The 24,000-nt window shown below is 36.7% G+C and overlaps 1 protein-coding gene across 5 annotated transcripts in view; it reads left to right on the top strand.

Moving 5' to 3' along the window:
* LOC137409997 (endophilin-B1-like) overlaps window positions 1–19,585 on the top strand; it is a 32,330-nt gene extending 12,745 nt beyond the window's left edge. The window contains exons 6-12 of one of the 5 annotated variants that reach the window (XM_068095626.1): window positions 2,770–2,862; window positions 4,750–4,776; window positions 7,755–7,769; window positions 10,447–10,519; window positions 12,523–12,640; window positions 15,621–15,804; window positions 19,289–19,585. In XM_068095626.1, coding sequence (XP_067951727.1) covers window positions 2,770–2,862; window positions 4,750–4,776; window positions 7,755–7,769; window positions 10,447–10,519; window positions 12,523–12,640; window positions 15,621–15,804; window positions 19,289–19,393 — 615 coding nt within the window. In that variant the 3' untranslated portion in view covers window positions 19,394–19,585. Of the gene's footprint in view, window positions 1–2,769; window positions 2,863–4,749; window positions 4,777–7,754; window positions 7,770–10,446; window positions 10,520–12,522; window positions 12,641–15,620; window positions 15,805–16,353; window positions 16,559–19,288 lie in introns of all 5 variants that reach the window. The other 4 variants (XM_068095624.1, XM_068095628.1, XM_068095625.1 and 1 more) reach the window with 4 other exon arrangements.
* Window positions 19,586–24,000: the final 4,415 nt, after the last annotated feature.

Below are 24,000 nucleotides of genomic sequence, written 5' to 3'. Positions count from 1 at the left end.
ACCTAATCAAAAGGTGACCACAGGAGATACTTCACAAACATTGACTCAGTTCTTACCACAAACGCTGGTCGCAGTGGCCTATGCCTCCGGAGTCAGCATTGGAGAAATTCTCACAGGGGAAGCTAATGAAGGTAGCTACACTATAAAGTACATACACCGTGCATGCAAGCCGTTCAAGTGGCCAAACCTCGACGACATAAGAACCACCCACAGAAATTTTCTTCTTAAAGTATTTCCAGTTATTGTACCAGCAGCAACTACCAGGTCACTGAAACACTTTGTACTAGAAAATAAGGCAATCATAATAGCAGAATATTTTTTTAAGAAAAAATAGTCTACTGCATGAAAGTCTGACAATCTTCAAGTTATATGTGTTTTATGTTTAGATAAAATAAATACCATATGTAGCAATTTTAAACTATTGGTTGGTTTAGCACGAGTATATTCAATGTTACAACTGCAACTCATAACAATTTGTGGTATAACAACTACAAAACATAGAAGAATGCTTAATTTTTCATAGTTGTTATTTTTGTCCCGCGCGTCACAGTCCCGCGCGTCACAGGTGGTAGTCTTCTTTCAAACCTTACAGAATCATTTAACTTTGGCCTGAAAACAAAATGGTATGTGTTCCTAATAAAAAGACAATAGAGCTTTGATCCTGTCAAATAATAATGTTGTGAGTCCAAAATTTCAGAAGATTTTTCCAATTGAACAAAGAGTAGTTTTTCATGCCAAATTATGGTCCCGCGCGTCACAACAGCTTTAATGGTTCATAATTTGCTAATGCAATGCATGACAAAGATGAAATCTCATTCAGTGATAGTTGATGTCAAGTGCTTTCTTAAACAGTATGAATGACACCAGAATTTCGCATTTGAGCTGAGAAGTATGCGAGGAAGCGTTCAAATGTCCCGCGCGTCACAATCCCGCCAAAAACGGCCTTACCCATAACGTATTTTTTATGTGTATGTAAAAGATTTATGTGAAGTTTTTGCTTCTTACTACGAAAAAAATTCCATATAACATAAAGTGTCAACTCGGGCGAGTTTTCAAAATGGATTTGAATGCTGGTTTACTTTGCCGCGCTTGCGGAAGAAAAAGCGCTGCGTGTTCGCAACATTTTAGTTCGTCGTAATAGATCGTTAAATGTGTCGACAAAAAGGTGAATGGAGTAGCTGTGCAATTGTTCATAAATACAAAGGCTATCGATTGGTGAAGGTGTTACAGCGTCGGTCTACCAGTCTTAATGTCACGAGTTGGAGAATCATCGAAAATTATCTTGATTCTAACCTTGACCCCTGGATAGTGATAGACGACGAACAGGTAGAACTGCTTTTTATAGTAAATTTTTTTGTTGTTTTGCTCTATTTTAGACGTACAAAATATTTGTTATTAGTTTTACTTTGCAGAATAAACTTGGCTGTTTAGAAAAATAAGTAAATCGCTGTAAATGAACGTCAAAAATGTGCAGTCCCTGTCAACTTGTTGTAAATGGTCTATAAAACCAGTGAGATTGATCATGAAAAAAGAAGTTTTTGATGCAAACCAATAATTCTGCAGTTACGGTGCAGTCCACAAATTAGAAGAGTCGAGTAATTTTTTTCTTTTTTGCATGGCCAAAGGGGTGAGTTTGAAAAGCTCCTGGAACGGATTAGACAATTCCATGTATTTTACTGTTCTTATAACATACATTCCTTATAGCGTAAACGTTCCTGGAACGGATTATTTACGTTGTAGGAGCGTCTACTGTAGTAGAAACAGCTTTGTTATGTTACTATGATAAAGCGAGTTAGCCTTTTTGCTAACATTTACAATTAGAGAAATGTAATTGAAGAGCCCTGTGCTAAAAGTTCTCAAGTCACAAAATGGCCTACTGCAGAAAAGCAATGTTAAAGTTAGAAACTTGTCGTGAAATCAGAGAAAGGTCGATAGGCACCCTTTACCTGCGTTATCAGGCTTATAACTGTCACTATATTCACATTGTAAGTTCCTTAAATCTCTTTGTACTATTGGATTGCAAAAAGCTGAGACGTTTCTATGGACTTGAGTTTTTCAAATGATTAACACACTTAATTCATGTATGATGACAATGAGAATGATTAGGTGAACAGTAGATGTAAAGAACAGCATTGTCAGACTAAAAGCCTGTATGATAAAACATTCCCATTCTAGCCCATTCAGATGAGTTACTAGCCCTTTTTAGCACTAAAAGTTAGGAGTTCAGGAATAGCAGCTTCATCTACTTGCTCAGCCATTGGTGAATACTCTGAACAAAGCTGTGTGATCACATGACCCAATAGCCTCAATCTGATTGGCTGCTCATGTACTTAGAGTACTTTTAGTGCATCAGTATAGTAAATTTGGTTTACCTTTGCAATTTATACAAGATTTATTTACTTTTTCATGCTTATTTTTGGTGCTGTTAAATTTAGGTGTGTATGCTTCAACATTCTACAGTGAAATCTGCAGTTGGCCAAAATTAGGGCCTAAGTTCTTTTAGCACTAGGCTTTTCAATTGTCAAAGGTTCCATGTATTTCATATGAATCTTTTACAATTTTATTAGTGGCTAGGGACTTGTAAAATTTTCATAACAGACGTAACAATGATGATAATAGTGGATACTCCATTATTGGACCTGCTTGTCTCGTTTGACTGTTACATTGATTGTGAGATTGATATTAGCATCTTATGATGTCCTGTTGCCATGATTACTCGCATATGATTTTTAATCCTTGAAAATGCTCACGCTGTTATGTTATGTGTAGCGAGAAAGGAAGGCTCTTGAGATGAAAAGGTTAGACTTGGATGCAGCTAAAGGGAAGATGAAGAAAGCGAAAAATGAGAAAGCCAAGTCTGAGGTCAGTAACTTGGAGATGGAAGTTCATAGGGTTGAGTCTAGTTTAGTTCAGGTTCAGTTAACTTGGAGATGGAAGTTCATAGGGTTGAGTCTTGTTTAGTTCAGGTTCAGTTAACTTGGAGATCGAAGTTCCTAGGGTTGAGTCTAGTTTAGTTCAGATTCAGTTAACTTGGAGATGGAAGTTCGTAGGGTTGAGTTTAGTTTAGTTCAGATTCAGTTAACTTGGAGATGGAAGTTCGTAGGGTTGAGTCTAGTTTAGTTCAGATTCAGTTAACTTGGAGATGGAAGTTCATAGGGTTGAGTCTTGTTTAGTTCAGGTTCAGTTAACTTGGAGATCGAAGTTCCTAGGGTTGAGTCTAGTTTAGTTCAGATTCAGTTAACTTGGAGATGGAAGTTCGTAGGGTTGAGTTTAGTTTAGTTCAGATTCAGTTAACTTGGAGATGGAAGTTCGTAGGGTTGAGTCTAGTTTAGTTCAGATTCAGTTAACTTGGAGATGGAAGTTCGTAGGGTTGAGTTTAGTTTAGTTCAGATTCAGTTAACTTGGAGATGGAAGTTCCTAGGGTTGAGTCTAGTTTAGTTCAGGTTCAGTTAACTTGGAGATGGAAGTTCGTAGGGTTGAGTTTAGTTTAGTTCAGGTTCAGTTAACTTGGAGATGGAAGTTCTTAGGGTTGAGTTTAGTTTAGTTCAGATTCAGTTAACTTGGAGATGGAAGTTCGTAGGGTTGAGTCTAGTTTAGTTCAGATTCAGTTAACTTGGAGATGGAAGTTCGTAGGGTTGAGTCTAGTTTAGTTCAGATTCAGTTAACTTGGAGATGGAAGTTCGTAGGGTTGAGTCTAGTTTAGTTCAGGTTCAGTTAACTTGGAAATGGAAGTTCGTAGGGTTGAGTTTAGTTTAGTTCAGGTTCAGTTAACTTGGAGATGGAAGTTCGTAGGGTTGAGTTTAGTTTAGTTCAGATTCAGTTAACTTGGAGATGGAAGTTCGTAGGGTTGAGTCTAGTTTAGTTCAGATTCAGTTAACTTGGAGATGGAAGTTCGTAGGGTTGAGTCTAGTTTAGTTCAGGTTCAGTTAACTTGGAAATGGAAGTTCGTAGGGTTGAGTCTAGTTTAGTTCAGGTTCAGTTAACTTGGAAATGGAAGTTCGTAGGGTTGAGTTTAGTTTAGTTCAGGTTCAGTTAACTTGGAGATGGAAGTTCGTAGGGTTGAGTTTAGTTTAGTTCAGATTCAGTTAACTTGGAGATGGAAGTTCGTAGGGTTGAGTCTAGTTTAGTTCAGATTCAGTTAACTTGGAGATGGAAGTTCGTAGGGTTGAGTCTAGTTTAGTTCAGGTTCAGTTAACTTGGAAATGGAAGTTCGTAGGGTTGAGTCTTGTTTAGTTCAGATTCAGTTAACTTGAAAATGGAAGTTTCTAGGGTTGAGTTTAGTTCAGATTCAGTTAACTTGAAAACCGAAGTTTTTAGGGTTGAGTCTAGTTTAGTTCAGATTCAGGGAACTTAGAGATGAAAGTTCTTAGGGTTGTATAGTCTTTGTATAAATCAGTCTGAGAATTAATTCTCTTAGGTTGCCAGGGGTATTGAAAGATTATCATCCACATTTGTATTAGGCTTAAATGCCTTATACCTGATATATCGTGAATCACTTCATTTTGAGTATAACGAAGCTCTTGAGGTTTCATTATGTAGTACGTCTGATCTGCCATACGTCAACAGTATATTTGACTGAAGTTGCCTGCAGAAGCACTGTCCGTCTGTGTTACTTTAGAGCCGAACAGTATCATAGCTGAAACTTAAGATTCCAGAATATCAAATTCTGTAGTTTGCATTCTTTCAATAGACATTTAATACTGTCTGTTTGATGCTCTTAGTATCTGTATGTACATGTGTATGTTATAGTCCAAGATGTCCCCCGTGCAACTAGAGGTATGATTTATCTTGTATTGGTTCATCTCACCATGGTTTTGTGTGGGTACCCTCGTCTTGCAATCGGTTTTGCTTATCGTAAGCTTGTGTAACTAGGGTAAATGATATGTGTAAGTACTATATAGTTCTCTGCTGCACTCGCCTCTTCTTCTATCAGGGCCAAACATTAGTGAGTAGCACGCCTAAAACCAGTAGACAAGTTTAAGTTTTCGTCTGCCTGCTTTTCATCAGCTAGACTGGCTTACTAGCTGCTAGGTTCTCCTGGCCTGCTTCTTATCACCACAAGTTGTGCTCAAGTCTGGTTGACTAGGCGCAGGGAATTGTAACCGTGGTGGTGGTATATTATATTCTAAAATAATTTAATTTCTATATTAATAATATCATGTTAAGGCTTTCTTGTATTGTTTCACATACTAAAGCAAAATGTGATAGTACTAGTAACAGTGATAATATCAATAATACCACTAACAATATAATTATAAAATATAAGTAATAAACACAAAAAGTTAACAATAATAACAACAAGATTAACAATTAAAATGATCGTTATAAGCCCGTGAATACAATGAAACTCAACGTACACCTGCGTTTGGAAAATTATGAGAAAAATCACTGTAGCATTAAGTTACATAAAAATTGTATGAGCAAATTATTATAAAATTGCTAGTTGGTTTATTTATGTTGCTCATGAACCAAACTAATGCGCTTTGATAGCATTTCGCAACGTAAGACTGGTGCTCAAAGTTGCTGGGTAATGTGGCAGATTAAATCATGATCGCAGCTTGTTACAGTGTAGTCAGCCACCAGAATTGTCACATCTAAGTTTCTATATAGCAATCCTTCGTTTTTTGGTGACGTCATTTTATCGTTGTCGGCCATCTTTATGGACAACTTTTATCGTTAAGAACACGAAGCTTCTGCAATTAATCATTGCAACAATGCTTTTGTTTGCAAATTTTTTTATTTTAGTATCAAAACAACACCGAAAAATACTATTAATCAAGAGAATGATGATCGTTTTCTACAAAGATGGCGGCTTTTTCATGGACGAAAAAGCCGCCACGTCACGTGATGTTTTCGGCTTTTTGACGTCATCACCCTTCGTGATGTCATCACAGGGTGATGACGTCAAAAAACGATGGAAAGTGTGGTGACATCTGGGTGTGCCAGTGCCTAAGTGCTATGCTGGGCTGACTAAAAATCATGTTTGTCTTAGGGCGCGATAGAAAAGCGTAAGGCGATAGATGCAACGCTTTGTGTGAAGGTTCTATCTTTAAGGAAACCAAGATCTATGCAATGTGCACAAGTGCAACGCCATTGGTCGCTGAGGCCGTTTTCTCGGGGCAAAGATAAAACATGGGTGTTTCGCTTCCAAACAGTGACACTGAATTACGACAGAATGAGAGTGACACTGCTGTTTGCATGATGTCATTGCATTGCCATGTGGGACATGTGTCATATGGGGGTGGGCCATATGGAGGTGTGTCATATGTGGGGTGTATCATATGGGGGGGGGGTCATATGAGGGGAGAGGGGTGTGTAATATATGGGGTTTATGGAAACTTGTTGATAGAAACAGAGATAGTATTGCAGATAATATGTCACGCTGTGAAGTTATCATTCCTTGAATGTCATCAACTGCCGCATTTGATTTATTTTCAGTTGCAATTAGAAAAGATATAAGTATAAGTCGACAAAAGGGCCCACTGGATGGAATAATAAGTTTACCTGTTATTTCATTAAAAATGTCATGAGGTCAACCAATTGAAAATGAAAAGTTGCAAATTTAAATGTTTTTAAAGTATAAATTTTCGATTGCGGTCTTTAGATTTGAAATAGAAAATAAGCTATTTGTTCTTATCCACTTTTGCGTTACTCTTTGTATATGTGAAGAATACTCTTTATTACTCTGTAAATGCTGTTTTTGTAATTGCATTGAAATAGTTTACCGTGTAGAATTGAATAGAAACCAAATTCTTTTTTTGTCCTAACCAAGCTAGGGAAATTGTAAAAGCCTTATTACAAAGTTGATGCTGTCCACCCTTTATGCAAGTAAGACTCTTCAATTTTCGTTTGGCCTTGTAATCATCACATCGCTTGTCCTTGCAAAGTAAATTCTTAAATCAAGTCCATGTCCTTGGAAAGTGAACTCTCCAATCATGTGAGCTGAAGGCTAAATTGAAAACTCATTTCTCACACAAACTTAATCATTTCGTTTCTTTCATTTTCTGGTCTCCTTAGCCCAGATTTTGAGTTCTTTAGAAATGTTAACGGTTCTGTTAAACTAGCAGTAGGCCTGGCTATGCCTGGGATTTATTTCATGTTCAATTAGATGTCAGCAGGTGGTTTTTTAAGATTCCAATAATAAGATCGCTAAAGTTGTAAAAAATGTGAGAAACTATAAAATTATTCACTCGTTTGTTATAATTAACAATCATGCCGTTGTTCTAGGAACCAGATGGAGTTTTGAAACCTAATATTTTTAGCAACATGGCTGAAGTCTCAACGCGTGTTCGTGTTAAGCTCGGATGAAATTGACTAAATAATGTGGAAATATTTTGTGGAAAACACTAATTAATATTATTAATATAAATATTTTATTTCCATCCTTATTACGTATATCATGCTGAAAGCCACTGTTTAAGCTGCATATTTTTTGAAAATTTTAAACATATGCGACAAAACAAATACTCAGTGCTAATAAAATAAATTTGATTAATTATTCCTTTGGCTTTTTGTTATAATAAATATTTTATTTCACATTCTTAATGGATATTGCTCTATGAATATAGCAGTTCTGCATCATATATAGATGTATAAACGCATTTTTCCTGTAAATGCCATTTTCAATATATTCCAGCATGAGTCGCTGGGTGCGAAGGTTTACCTGTTTCCGGTTCACATAAAATGTACCGTCAGTGTTGTTAATGGTCTAGTTCTGATCTTTAAGATCTGCAACTTCTCACCTTCTGTTTCAGGAGTCAGTTCACAAGGTTAGGTATATTAGTATCATTTGTTCTTCTCGCTTTCTTCAAAGACACACAATTTTGCTTGGCTTTGCTATGTTGTCATGACAACCGCTTTTTATGTTTTTATATATTCTATTATTCTATGTTTGTATATTCTATTGTCCTTCGGTTTCGCTGCATCAGTTTCCATTATTTTTCTCAGTTGCAGTGATGTAAGGCTCAATGAGATCTGATGAACGACTTGCATCTTTTTATTTGTTATCAACTAAGAATCTTTACTATAAATAAGAGCCATGTCTGTCTGTACGTCTGTTTGAAACCAAGCTGAAAGTGTTAGGAAAAAAGATTGAACCTCACTGGATCTGAACCTAGATATTCAGCTACTTTCATGCTACCATCTGAGCCACTCGACTACCTTAAGGCCGGTTCACACTATATCGCCGTATCTCGGCGTTTCCCTTTCGGCGTTCATCGCCGATTATGTGAACCGTGAATTGATGGCATCGACGAAGCATCGCGGACACGTCGGGAAAGTTTGCAGCTGTCAAACTTTCCCGATAGTTCGCGGAGCATCGACGACAGCACGTGTAATGTGAACCATTTCGGCGAAGACAATTCGCGATCGCATATAGCGTGGTTTCTGTTTATGATAGTTGCTGCAGGACTGTATTACACTCGTTGGACTAGCAGGAACCAGAGACACACGACAACATTTTTATACTGACTCGTTTTGTTTATGAAAAGTTTATGAAAATATTCTCGTAAGGCCTATGTATATTTACTCACCGAAAAAAACATTTCACAGTTCTCATTGCGCAATGTATAATAGAGTGTGTTAAATTGTCCTTCTTTACTTCTTCTCTTCTAGGCTGGACGCACCCACCATCTTCTTTTATGCCTCTTTCAGGTTTAAAGCTTTGCTGCTGCTGTTGTCTAAGTCGGTTGCTTCGTCTGAGCAATGCTAAGACAAGTACTTTTCTTTGTTTTAATTTTCTATTCATCTTCAACAAAAGTGATCACTCGATGCGCGTGGTACTAGCTTTTGCTACTAAACCGAAACGCGAATGTTTACGCGCGTCTCAATAGTCCGTTATTAATTAGGCCACGCCCATCGCTGACGCTCCAGTGACCGCGTTATATATGAGAACGTAATGTCGACGACTGTTCCCTGATACAAACGCGGATGGCTTTGTGCTAGTGTGATTATTGTCATCATCGACAATCACCGAAGTATTGTTGCATCAACGCCGAGATACGGCGACATAGTGTGAACCAGCCTTTACTGTGTTGCGGAATAATTGTGCGCATAGTTATTACACATGATGATCTATCACGGCTCACGGTACAGCCAGCGTACTTGTGAGTTTGGAAGTAGGAAATAGAGATTAGATTAATTCCGGCATTGATTCGCACCAGATCACACTTTATGGGTCGCTTTCTCTTACTAACGAATGACGTGGTTTTAGGGCAGACAATTTTTAATTGTGTTTACCAGCACTTGCAGTTTGTCAACGGGCTAGTTGTTAGATTTGCGACTCTTTGTGGATAGTTGGTAGCTTTCTATATAAGTTTGATGTTGTACATTGTTGTCATCTTTCTTCCAACGATTTGTTGTACCTGTTGAGAGAATTTTAGGTTTTTGTTACTAATTTGGTAGAGTATAAACAAGTGGTATGTTGTCTCTTCGAGCTTTCCGAATTGTTACTTCCTACTTTGAAATACAATAATTATTTAAAATTTAACATTCCTACTTTGAAATACACTAATTATTTTAGCAGCTTGCCTAGTTATGTATTTTTTGTTTTATTTCTAAGTTTTAAATAGTAGTGCTTATAACTTTTTTAAATGTGTATTAGCAATACTAACAATGTTCTATCCTACTCCCTATTAAATGATGTATTACATCAAATATATACCTACTGAAACTTTATTAACAGATTGGTAAAACATAAGTTATTAGACTTGGGGACACACAATATATGCAAACTTTTACAATTTTTTAAAAGAAACATAAAAACACATTAATTTTCGCATAAAAATACTAAAATGTTGTCATACTATTTAACAAACCTCTAGGGATTATTAATCAGAAAAGGCTAAAATACGGTGTTTACTAAATTGAATAAAATCCAAATGGTCCCACTGTCAGCAGACAACAGTTGTCTGATTGCTGATAGGTTAAAAAGTATGAACATATGACTATAACTAGTCTTTGTGAAACTGTTCGCTTTCAAATTAATCGTAACAAAAAAATTTATTACTGTTAGACACGCTCAAAAATTTGTGTCTTACTATTAAGCTTACGATGAGGGGTTGATTTTGATATCCCTTACTAGGGCTGATAGTAATTAAGAGGTTTGATTGATAACAACCTTTGGGATGAGACCAGTGCTAGCTTTCTGCTTGACAAGAATATTGTTTCAGTAAAAAGGTAAAACAGTGACAGTAAAAACTGTCGCAGTATAATAAATTTTTTAAGTGGCAATACTCGCGCTATTTTTAATCAAGTGGCCTTAAGGTGTTTTTTGGATTTTATTCACGTAGAGAGTACACGATTGTGTACGCGATTTCGGATTCTCATTGAGTACGCCTCAAAATTTAAAGACATACGACTACATACATTTATGTAAACACATAATCTTTTTTGAGAATTTTAGAATTATCTGCACTTCGCTAGTATCCTTCCTCGTTACTTTTGCAGGCAGAAGCAGAGGTCAAGCAGGCTCAGCTGGAGTTTGATAGACAGACAGAGACTACTAAGTTGTTACTAGAAGGTACTACAAGCTCCTTTCTAGATGGTCCCTTGTTAGTGGGAGGTCCGACTAATAGCAAACCTTATCACCTGATGTGTCACAATAATCATTAGAACTTGACACTTCAACTCTTCTCTTTACTAATGAAGTTTGACACGTTATAACTGGTTATAACAATGATTATGACTAATTCAGCGAACAAATATAATATGATTCAACATCGTTTTTTATTTTTTATTGATGTTTCACCTGGGCTAATAATATCGACAGCAAGCTTCGTATATTGATGAGTTTTTGTCATTTAATGCTTGTTAATAAATAACAATAATTAGCCTAACACAAAGAGAAACAGGAAAATGCAAAATATTTTTAAATAATTTTTCTAATGTCAATAATTTCATGACCAATCGTAAAAAATTTCATAAGTTCTTATGAAGCAGTCGAGAAACAGGATTGGTTTCTTTGCTTGGGATGCCAGGATGTTTCAATATTAAAATCGACAAATCTTGATCACGATTAAAACCTTTATAAGAAAAATATGTCCAAAAATGATGTCAGTCATTGTGTTTCCTGTCCCATCTCATTATGACCTCAACTGTCACGTTTGAGTTCCAGTGTTATGCGCCTTTATTTATTTTGTTTATTTTATTTATTTTGTATTTGTTCAATTTAATTTATATTGCTCAATTTGCTGTATTTGATTATTAATACGTATTATTAGTATTATTATTATTAGTAGTAGTATTAACACGAAACCTTAAATATAGCTTCAGATGCATTTCTATAGATATTTCAAATAATTTAAAAAATAATTTAAGTTGGTTAGAAGTTGTTGGGCTTTTTCTTCCAAATTGTAAACATATAAGTACCTGAAGCCTATGAGACCGTCGATTTATCACTTAAAAACAATGAACATGCATGAACACAGTTATTCTGAGCGTTTTAATCACAATCAAGTTTTATCGTTTTTAATTTGGGAACATCCTGGCAGTCAGATCACCTCAAGCATCGAAAACAATGGCAAATGTTTAAAAAATATCGATACTTTTTGGTAAAATCTACTAAAATTTTGTGCAAGTTAATATTCGAGGTCTGGTTCACATTATATCACTGTATGTCACACAGTATGTCACAGTATCGCTGTATGCTGGGCCTTGTTGCCGAGCAACAGTAAACAAAACTGTGCTTCCATCTTTGACAACGGATTTACACCGAAGTTATTGCTTGGAGCTCAACAAATATGTATATCACTTGCATTAGTAACGACGCTAGTCCCTGGTTCAAACTAGGTCACCATATGCTGGTGTTAATCGCACAATACTTTGGTGATCGTCTGTAATAACAAGTTTCACATCACAAACCCATCTATGTTTACATCAGCAAATAGTCTGTGGCATACTGTTCTCATTATATAGTGTGGTCATGAAAACGATGAAATGTATATAATTCGCAAACGTTCGAAAAATACTGAAACTCTGAAAGGAAATATAGACCAAGCAATCTGCGATAGCCAAGCACCATTGCCAATGTAGTGCACATTGCACCGGCTGTCATGTATGTTCATTGAACTATCGGGAAAGTTTGGCAGCTGCAATCTTTCCCGACATATTCGCTTTGCCTTGGTGATGCCAGCAGTTCACAGTGTACATAATTGACAAATAAATCACTGATAAATGATAAATATAAATAAAATAAATAAATAATATAAAATAATAATAAAATAAATAACTAAGTAGATAAATAAGATAAATGATAAATAAATCACTCCCCGAAATATAGTATGAACTAGTTTTTAACGAAAAGTTTTGTGCTCGTTTCTTTGATAAGCAAGTGCTACTGACCTCTCAATCAGCTGCCAGGAAGGCAGTTTTTTGTGTGAAGCATTATTACGTTGTTTGACCACAAAGGTACCAGAGAGTAAAGAAAGCTCTGGATATGTTGATAGAGTAAAACGTTTGTATTTCTGTTGAGCCCACATTGCCTCAGGCGTAGAACTCAATGTCATGTTTCATTACTTGTTACAGGAATTAGCACAACTCATGCTCACCACACCAAGTGCTTGAATGAATTTGTGGAAGCACAGGCTTCCTACTATGCCAGCTGCCACCAATATATGCAGGACCTTCAGCGAGAGCTCGGCAGGTAAACGTTTTGATTAATACATTTCTATGACCTTTTCTATAAAATGTCTGCCTGTGATCTTGCGATCTTGTCTATCAGAGCATGTTTGTTGTTTTATGTATCTTTATTTATACAGTCAAACATCAACATATGAACTTACTTGATTCATATCTCAAAACCGTCTTATTTTGGAACAGATGTTATTTTACGAATACATTAAGTCCTGTAAAATACAATATAGAGCTCAAAATGTTTGAAATAATTATATACACCACTGAAACAGCCATCTTGGAAATCCATGTCAAACTTAAATTCTATCCAAGAACTAAATTCAGTAATAAACGGTAAATACCATAGCAACAGGTAAAATACCATAGCGACAGGTAAAATACCATAGCAACAGGTAAAATACCATAGCAACAGGTAAAATACCATAGCGACAGGTAAAATACCATAGCAACAGGTAAAATACCATGGCAACAGGTAAAATACCATGGCAACAGGTAAAATACCATGGCAACAGGTAAACAGAAGTTTGTATTCAGCAATGCGTAGATTAGGATGTTGAGTGACAGAAATTTGCAGAGTAACTTGCCCTTACTTACATGGCCATAATCTAAATTAACTAAATTTATATACTTTTTTAAATTTTGCATTTTATTTTCAATTTCTAACAGCTATTTTTTTATCTACAAAATTGCAATGTTAGCAATTTTCAGTCGTTATGTGTTAGAAATTACCTTAAAAGGGTTCAAACCCAAATATTTGCTTCAACCTTACTGTTAAAAATGATCATACACTTAAATGTGATCATTTGTTGATGTTTGACTGTCTCTTGAAGCCGCTTAACCCTTTCACTGCCAGCCATGTCACCCATGTACAAATTTAGCTTTCGGCCTACTGTCAGCCATTTTACTGAAAATTGCTGATTTTGTTGCATGATATGTAAAAACTTTTAAAATTTCAAACCCTATCTACAATATTTTTGTTATATATTTCATGTTGCTAACATGTTAACAAACAGAGCTATGCAAAAAATTCAATGTATTTGTTATGTGCATTGCCAAAGCTATGTGACCGCTACGAAGCTATAACGATCCTCTACAATGTCCCTTGCTTATACAGGACTATTACTTTCACCACCATCAGAGTCAGCACTGCTACTTTCATTATCTGAGTATAGATAATTAATTATGCATTGGCTATAATGTTAGCAACAAAAGCTATCCGTTTTTTAACACGGGAGGTACTTGCGGAAGTCATATTACAACTTTAAAATTTGATCATCAGAAAAGAAAGTGTTCATTATGTCTGGGAATTTCCTGATCAAAGATTATAATTTGCTTCGCAACTATTGACTAATTTTTCAGAGAAATGTTTGAACACACTCTCAACACCTTAAAAATAATAATGATCATTGGTTATGTTGTCACGAATCATTAATATTCAGTTACTACGCAATCTACGTAAATTTTTGCAAAATTTACTACGTAAATTTTGCAAAGATGCGTCTATGGCAGTCGATCATAGATTTCGCATAAATTCGCGTAGGGCAGTGAAAGGGTTAATGAAAGTTGTGACAATTTACTTGTTATTTTGTTAACTTATGTTAGTTGTTTATTTTGTTTGCACAATTCCATTTAGTTTTTAAATTTTCCAAGAATCCCAAAATTGTTTATAATCATACTTTATGGTTTATAATGAACTGTTTATTTTAGTTGTCTCGTGTTTTCCAAATTTTTTGCCTGCTAAATATTTGTTTGCGTTACGAGAATGTGTTTGTACGAGAAAGCACCAAGCATTGAAACCACCATCAAGCTTTGTCAATTCTAATTTTGAATCATTCTAACAGATCACCTAAAACATCAAAAGCCATCGCAAATGATAAAAAATACCCAATACTTTCTGATAAAATCTACTAAAATTTTGTGCAAGTGCAACTTTGATACGAACCGGCTAGATCTTTTTGTTCTTGAGGTTGAGGCATTTTGAGATGTTTTTGCACGTTTTGCATATTTTTTGCTTGTTGAAACATCATTGGATCCGCAATAAAGTTTAGATTTATAGATTTTTTTAGAAATATAGTCTAGGATCAGATAGCATCATTAGTTTTCAAATATTAGGGACCAAAGAATAAAGAATGCTTGAGACAGTTCAGATAAGTTTGTGTTGTTCTACTGATTAAGCTTTGTGGTCTCTTGCGCAGTAAGATGAATATTGTTTTGCACAGTAAGTCTTGTTGTCTTTCTTTCCGGCTGTAAAGTTCTCTAACTCTTTCGCTACCATGAGCAGCGCAGCACTGCTTGGCAAAGCGTTTGCATAGGAGTAGTAGCAGGCGTTTAGTAGGCTTTTGGACAAATTGTTTCTGGTTATTGATGAGTTAATTAATTAGCCTATTGTAACTGTACTTAAATGAAAAGAAAAGATTATCTGCATACATTGAGCCAATAAAAATATGTTAGCTTGGTGTAGTTTCGCTTAGCAAAATTTTTTAATGAATTTTCTTAGCAAATCGCTAGATGTGTCAGACGCATTACAGCTACAAATGTTTACTAATTTTAGATCAATGAACTGTGGAGGATTTTTATTGAACAGTAGTACTACCTAGAGTGATTATTTTCATCTTTATCAGTAATGATAATGCTATAAGCTGCAATAATATTGATAAATCGTCCGACTCGGACATGCCAACGGTGATAGCGAGAATGGCTGAAAAGTGTACCAGCTCATTCTGGCAAACATTGCGGTATTTGTTATGGCATCAGCAGATGTAGAGTTTCATGCTGATTGATTTGGTATCAAGCATTTTTTATAGACCGTGTGATTCAAAAGTTATGATAATTTATACACGACCTTGTCAAATATTAGGTTTTACCGAATATTTAAATTATGCCACAGTTAAGGAATTAATTTGGTAGCGAAAGAGTTCAGGTGTCATTTACTTGTACTTGAGATATTGCCTCGTAATCTTTCCGCTAGCTGCACTATCGTGTCTTGACAGTTACACGGACTTGAATCCTCATGTGGCAGCATTTTATAGAGATACAAGCAGTCCTTCCGCTACCCTTAGCGCTCAGCCTAGCCATAAGTTATCAACGCAAGCTGAAGGCAGCAAGGGGCGGGCTAAGGTCTTGTACGATTATTTTGCCTCCGATGACAATGAACTGTCACTAATTTCTGATGAGGTAAAAGCCGCTGACTAGTCTGCCCCATTTTTATAGCGCGCTTTGTAACTCTGATGGGTAGTCTTCTAGCTGTCCCCTCTTGTAGCTAAAGTTTAGTTTTTCTAAAGCACTGGTGCCTGAAAAGTTAACATTTTGATAGGTTAATGCAAGAAAGCGTTCTGATTTGCCAATTATATTTTTGAACAGTTAATTTTAATGGCTCTCAGGTATTTTCTGGAGGGGAAGTGATCAAAGCTGATCACAGAAGACCACCCAGTAAGGCTAACTCTTTCCGTTCCTATGCACTATGTTTCCATGATGCGAAAACTGGTTAAAATGGAATAACTGGTTTGTGCTGCATCTTCTTTCACGGCATGCGCAAGTGCCATTTTCATCCTTAGCAAACATAAAACATTCGATAAAAATTTGCGATTAACTAGACTCGCTTGATTTGCTGATTTTTTCCATTTTATCCTGCGGATGGTCCAAACTTGCGAATTATCCGCGTCATGGAAACATAGTGATAGAGGACGTGTAATACACCATCCTTATCCTGTGATCGTTTTACAGTAACAATGCTAGCATTGTCGGTGGTGGCACTGGTCCTCGAGAAACCAGCACTTTTGCTAGTCCCGCACTTCTAACCCACACCAAACCTACCCCAGCAAAAGGAGGCTTTGCCTCTCTTAGAGATGAGCCTGTCACTCAGAGGGCCAAAGTTCTCTATGACTATGAAGCTAGTAAATCTGAAGAACTCAGTCTCTCTGCTGATCAGGTGATCTGAGGCTAAATTGATCTGTACTGTTGGTTGGGTGCTAGAGCTTTTTTGAATTTGAGTTTTTCCATGCGGTGGATGAAGCAGTGAATGTTGGTTTATTTTGATAGATTAGTGTATTCTTTTATTATTTCTTGTTTGATCTTGGTATAATGAGAATTTAAAATTGGTTAACTAATATGTTTAGCCAATTAAAACAAAGGTGACATAAAAGTACATTCCAAAATCTGTGAAAACATAGATTATGAGGTCTGATCCAAAAGTTCCCGGAATGGAGTTGTATACTCGTGCATATTCACACGATGGAAAAACCCATTGCAGGGTTGGCTGGGAAACACCTCTGGAGTGTTGTCACAAAATTTCAGGTTGCTATGACAATGCATGCTCATGTGAGCTAACGATATGTCAAGGTCTGTCCGGTGCTTCCGTCTTTTTTTTAACAAATTTATCGTCATGCCTAATCAATCGGAACAGCGTATTTGCATTAAATTTTGTGAAAAATTAGGGAAAACAAGTACTCAGACAGTTGAAATGTTAACTATTGCTTTTGAAGATGCTGGTCTATAAAAAACAAAGTTTTCAGTGGTACAAACGTTTTTGTGAAGGTAAAGACAGCACTGAAGATGATGCGAGGTCTGGCAGACCAGCGTCGGCAAGAACCTGCTCGTAAATTGACAGTGTGAGGTCACTAGTCATGCCAGGTCGACGTTTAACCCTTAGAGATATCTTGAGAGACTGGACTTAATTTTGGAACTGTTCAAAAAATGTTAACTGACAATTTAAACAATTTTTAACAAATTAAACAAGTCGCAGCAAAGTTCGTGCCAAGCTTGCTGACTGATGACCAAAACGAGCTCAGGATGCACGCTTGCAACGATTTTAAGGAAGCTTTCAAGAATGATCAAAACTTTATTTTAAAGGTCGTAATATCCTTGTTTTTCCTAGTTTCACACAAAATTTAATGCAAATGCGCTGTTCTGGTTTATTAGACCTGACGATAAATTTTCTTTTAAAAAGACGGAAGCACCAGACAGACCTTGACATATCGTTAGCTCACATGAGAACGCATTGTCATAGCAACCTGAAATTTTGTGACAACACTCCAGAGGTGTTTCCCAGTCAACCCTGCAATGGGTTTTTCCATCGTGTGAATATGCACGAGTATACAACTCCATTCCGGGAACTTTTGGATCAGACCTCGTATGTGAGTGATAACTTTTGTCAGCGCATAAATTTATCAACTAGAGAGAGTTTGTCATCTATTGATTTGATACTGGTGTAGGTTTGGCAGCTGTCACCTTCTTTTCAAACTGCACATTTCTCTGTGGTCATGCTTCCTGTTATACTTCTTTCCACTGATTTTACTGCTGTGTAGTTGGTATATAGCAAATGCCTGACCTATTCTGCTTCTACCTTCTTTATGCAATTACTATTTGTTTCTGCTTTAGATTAGTTGTGCCACTCCGACAATCACCTTTTCATAAAGAGTTGTCTTCACTTTCTCTGTAATATCCGCCTTTTGTGTTGTCAGCCCCTCCCCGTTGCAATTGTTTTTTACTAACAGTTTAATGTCTCCTTGATTTCATTATGGATTTTATGGAGATTTCGAGGAGTAATTCTCTCCTGATTCAATATTTAATATTAAAGTTCTGAAATGAGTAACTAGTTAGTTACATACAAAACACAGACTCCATCATTCTCCTTGAAAAACTCCCAGGCATGTGAGATATCTTATCTAACAAAATCATGAAACCTTGAATATTCAGGTGTTATTCTAATAAAAACTGTTGAAATCACGAACTAGATATGGACTAAGAACCATTAGTCAGTAACAGATATGCTAGGTGAGAGCTATATCAAACACTTGTATCAAACTCTGATCAACTCTTTCACTACCTCGCTAAATTCGCTATTCTTACCAAATTAATTCTAACCGATTTTTGAAAAATCGATATACCGCTAGTATTTATGAAATATCTCGGAAATAAATGCAGATATTTTTTCACTGTAGAATGCATCTTATTCAGAACAAAATTATTTACGAGATAAATAGAAAATTGTTTAGTGAATCTCACTCTCGCAAAATTTCTGACGCTTCCTTTGCATTGAAAGAACGTGTTGTGTTTGTTATTGCCATGAGGATAACGATCTGGTTTTCCCGTTTTGAAAAATGATTAGAAATGGAATTGTGTAGCAAAAAAATTTGATATTGTAGCACGTGATTGGCAACAAGGTGGTTTTATTGGAGACAAAGTTTAATTGGCCTAGCTAATGTGAAGGTTTCGTAATGAAAAGAAAAGTGAAACCCTATTGATAAGCCGATACATCGGCCTGCGGTCTGTACTTCTATTAGCACGAAAGCCGATACGTTGGCTTACGGTAGCGAAAGAGTTGATGTTTTCACTTCTCACATTGCTCTAACGGATTTTTTTTATTTATTTAGGTTTGTGCATTGAAAATGTTCTGATATATTTTTACAAGTATTTTTTCCTGTTTTGATGTAGTCTGCTCGTTTATAGAAAAAGATGGAAGCATCGTAACATGTGCCTTTCTGCTCTTGACCTTTGCACTCATTTTGATCATACTTGCTGGCTATGTTTATTGTTTAACTGGGCAAACAAAGTAAAAGCATAAACACCGCTAATTTGGTTACAGTTGGAGGGGCTTCTTTACACCCCCCACATTGTCGTCCCTTTTTTAAAATGTTGAGATGTATGATGATATTTTTAGATTATAACTGTCTGGTCCACGGATGACTCTGATTGGGTGATGGCAGAACGAGGAGGCCAACAAGGTCGTGTCCCCATGACCTATATTGAAATCATCAAGCAATAAAACATTCAGCGTATTCTTCATTTCCATTTTGATGTTTTTCTGTCTCGTTACGTTGTCTGTGTCTGTCATATACTATTATTTTATTTACTGTCTCTGTCAACAGTTATATTAACATCTGTTAAGATAACTGTTAACAGATATAACAACCTACTAGTTAACACTGAGTATGTAGTGGAAGGCATTAGATTCAGGCACAGAGCCATCTCTTCATCGTATTACCAGTATTAACTTTATACCATTTCATTCAGAGTAGTCCAACTTGTGCTTATTTTCATAGCTACGTGTGCTTTAGTTGAGCTGGAATTCTCATGGGAGTCGGATAACTCCCACTATATTATCATGCTTGGGTTTTGTTGTATATTTTTTCTATGTCTACGAATAGTTCATTGAGTATTTATAACATAATTATTATATTCAACTTGTCAATTAAGAAAAGTAAGTCATATCTAAACTATGTCAAACAGGAAGTAACTATTGGTTGTTGACTGAGATCATCTTGCGCTTGAAATTTGACATTCCACCATTATTGTGTAGAGCAAGAATTACCAAACGTCTTTGTGAAGGTCCTTGGTGGGAATGTCTGAAAACTTCAACAGTGGAAACAAGCTGGCAACTATCTACTTTCATGTTGAGCAATAATTTGGGTATTTTTATCTAAAATCATATATTTCTACACGCCAAGTTTTTTTTTTAATTAGAGAAACATTACAGAATCAAAACCAAAATTAAAAACTAAAAGGACACAACAAAGAAAAGCATAGCACGAGCAATTTTTGAAAATTTTATTTCAGAGCCCATGAAAAGTTTAAAAAGAGCCTCAATAGGCGTACATTTTGTCATATATAGTACAACATAATATGCTTTGCATAATCTTTTACATCATCTTAAAATTGAGGGCATCGGAATGGCTTATTTTCACAAAGAAGTAAATGAATATGAGGTGTCTTATTGTGCTAAGAGATTATACATTAGTATTTGCTTTTTGGAGTTAATAGCCCACGGATCAACAGACTTGTAGCAAGTACGCTACGTTAAATTTCATGTTCTGACCAGCAAACTTGCTGCCTTTACAATTATATATACAATATATTTAATGCATGCATTGTATATATCAAGTTCTGCCACTACGCTGCCTGGAAGAACTTCATATATACAATGCATGAATTCCATGCATGCATTGAATACGTATATCATGTTTTGCCCCTATGCACTCACTGCTCCTGCTACTATATACAATGATCCTGCTACTCTTCGATGTAACAGGAACTTCTCTGCTCAACGCATAGCAGGCCTAAACTGAACATCTACAGTATTTATGAACAATATCAAAGCTCTGTTATACTGGCATGCCAGTATAACAGTATGACAGCCTGCATACTTAACTATGAACATTGGTTTTTCGTTCTGCATTGTAGCTCTTAGGGTATGAAAATAAGTTCAACATTGTGATGTTGCAACTCATGTGTTGTCAATGAAGAAAGCCCATCTAGCCACTTTCAAATAATTTTTTCTCAAATTTACAAGAGAAAAGAGTAGCAGTGATACTGGAACGTCATTGTGACCCAGACTCGTTGACTTGGCAGTAATCTATGAGGGCAATAGTGACTTATCTAGCGCTTTTCCACAGATTGGGAACTTCAACAATTTCTGAAGGTTACTCTTAGAATCCATTTGTAAAAATGATATTGTTTGTGATTTGACCAGAAACTGCATGTGTGACATTACCACTGCCACCCCTTGAACTATGCATAAAGTTATTTAGAAACATGAACATGTGACAATGAACATGACTGTATAATGTTCATTGTCACATGTGTGTTTTGATGGCGTTAGCACAACCATAAAAAGCCAGAGACTTAGTACATAGGCAAAAAAAACAAAGCTATAGGCTTGAATTGGAGTAAATTTAGGCTAAACCCTATCACTAATCCATCAAAATGACAATATACATGTAATATATATTGTATTATCATTTTGATAATATACATGATAGAATGTGCATACATATATATGTACATTATAACATATATAATATAATGTACATATATAAATATATAATCCAGATCTGTCGGTTTGTAGGGATTTTAGAAAACCCATCATATTGGGCCTTTTTAAGGTCTATTAAATTACCATATATATGTATAATAAAATACCCACTATTCAATGTTTATTAATCATATATACATACAATATCGATGTGGCTAATGAGAATAGACTATTTGGTATTACATTAAATATATATATATATATATATTGTAATTACCATTCATGTACAAATATAGGTATCTACAAGAGGTAAATACTGGCTAGTATCTGTATCTATACTGGCTCTCCCCTCTTCTTCTCCCTCTCTCTATTTCCTTTTCATTCTCTCCCTATCCCTCTCTTTCTCCTTTTCCCTCTTTCTCTCTCTAGCTCTCTCTCTTTCTCCCTCGCCCTCCCTCTCTCTCTTCAAGCACTTCAAGTTTTCAATGTGTATAATGTGGCAATGAACATTTGCTTAAAACTTTTAGTGTGTTGTGATGGCGTAAACACAACCACAAAATTCCAGAGACTAGGTACATAAGCAAAAAGCCAAAACAAAACTAAAAGGCTATAGGCCTGAACTGCAGTAAATTCTGGCTAAACCCGATCCATCATTCATCAAAATAATAACATAATACTACATGATATTATGTAGATATATGAATGCATACATAAAGGTTGACTTGCAAAATGCAATCTTTCTATAGTAAAGAATGGTAACCTGTTAGTCTAGTGTGCCATAAGAGACTGTCTGGTGTGCCATAAGAGACTGTCTGGTGTGCCATAAGAGACTGTCTAGTGTGCCATAAGAGACTGTCTAGTGTGCCATAAGAGACTGTCTGGTGTGCCATAAGAGACTGTCTGGTGTACCATAAGAGACTGTCTGGTGTGCCATAAGAGACTGTCCGGTGTGCCATAAGAGACTGTCCGGTGTGCCATAAGAGACTGTCTGGTGTGCCATAAGAGACTGTCTAGTGTGCCATAAGAAACTGTCTAGTGTGCCATAAGAGACTGTCTGGTGTGCCATAAGAGACTGTCTGGTGTGCCATAAGAGACTGTCTGGTGTGCCATAAGAGACTGTCCGGTGTGCCATAAGAGACTGTCCGGTGTGCCATAAAAGACTGTCTGGTGTGCCATAAGAGACTGTCCGGTGTGCCATAAGAGACTGTCCGGTGTGCCATAAAAGACTGTCTGGTGTGCCATAAGAGACTGTCTAGTGTGCCATAAGAGACTGTCTGGTGTGCCATAAGAGACTGTCTGGTGTGCCATAAGAGACTGTCCGGTGTGCCATAAGAGACTGTCCGGTGTGCCATAAGAGACTGTCCGGTGTGCCATAAAAGACTGTCCGGTGTGCCATAAGAGACTGTCCGGTGTGCCATAAAAGACTGTCTGCTGTGCCATAAGAGACTGTCTGGTGTGCCATAAGAGACTGTCCGGTGTGCCATAAGAGACTGTCCGGTGTGCCATAAGAGACTGTCTAGTGTGCCATAAGAGACTGTCTGGTGAGCCATAAGAGACTGTCTAGTGTACCATAAGAGACTGTCTGGTGTGCCATAAGAGACTGTCTGGTGTGCCATAAGAGACTGTCTGGTGTGCCATAAGAGACTGTCTGGTGAGCCATAAGAGACTGTCTAGTGTACCATAAGAGACTGTCTGGTGTGCCATAAGAGACTGTCTGGTGTGCCATAAGAGACTGTCTGGTGTGCCATAAGAGACTGTCTGGTGTGCCATAAGAGACTGTCTGGTGTGCCATAAGAGACTGTCTGGTGTGCCATAAGAGACTGTCCGGTGTGCCATAAGAGACTGTCCGGTGTGCCATAAGAGACTGTCCGGTGTGCCATAAAAGACTGTCCGGTGTGCCATAAGAGACTGTCCGGTGTGCCATAAAAGACTGTCTGCTGTGCCATAAGAGACTGTCTGGTGTGCCATAAGAGACTGTCCGGTGTGCCATAAGAGACTGTCCGGTGTGCCATAAGAGACTGTCTAGTGTGCCATAAGAGACTGTCTGGTGAGCCATAAGAGACTGTCTAGTGTACCATAAGAGACTGTCTGGTGTGCCATAAGAGACTGTCTGGTGTGCCATAAGAGACTGTCTGGTGTGCCATAAGAGACTGTCTGGTGTGCCATAAGAGACTGTCTGGTGTGCCATAAGAGACTGTCTGGTGTGCCATAAGAGACTGTCTGGTGTGCCATAAGAGACTGTCTGGTGTGCCAATGAAGCACTGAGAATAAGTATGCACACAACTATTCGAATACACCTGAAAGTGGTTGATTGGTGTGGATGATGTGGCCTGCTAAGCTGAATATTGTAAGTTTGAATTTCTTCACGATCATTCCTCTTCGTTTCTGATTGTTGCTTTGGACTGATGCGACTCTTATTATAGTCAAATGTGATGTTTTATAGTACTAGGTGAATGACCAGCGTTGCACCGTTTTTGTACGTAAAAATTATTTTTTATCAACATATACAGCACTCATCATTGCAACTTATAGCATATATAGCATAGCATTAGCATTATAATATATTATACTAGAAATTCCACTGTCATACAGCCCACGACCAAAGAGATGGCCATAGATAT

This window comes from Watersipora subatra, unplaced genomic scaffold (genome assembly GCF_963576615.1).
Source record: "Watersipora subatra unplaced genomic scaffold, tzWatSuba1.1 SCAFFOLD_35, whole genome shotgun sequence".
In the NCBI taxonomy this organism is placed as follows: domain Eukaryota; kingdom Metazoa; phylum Bryozoa; class Gymnolaemata; order Cheilostomatida; family Watersiporidae; genus Watersipora; species Watersipora subatra.
This window is presented reverse-complemented; position numbering and strand designations above follow the sequence as displayed.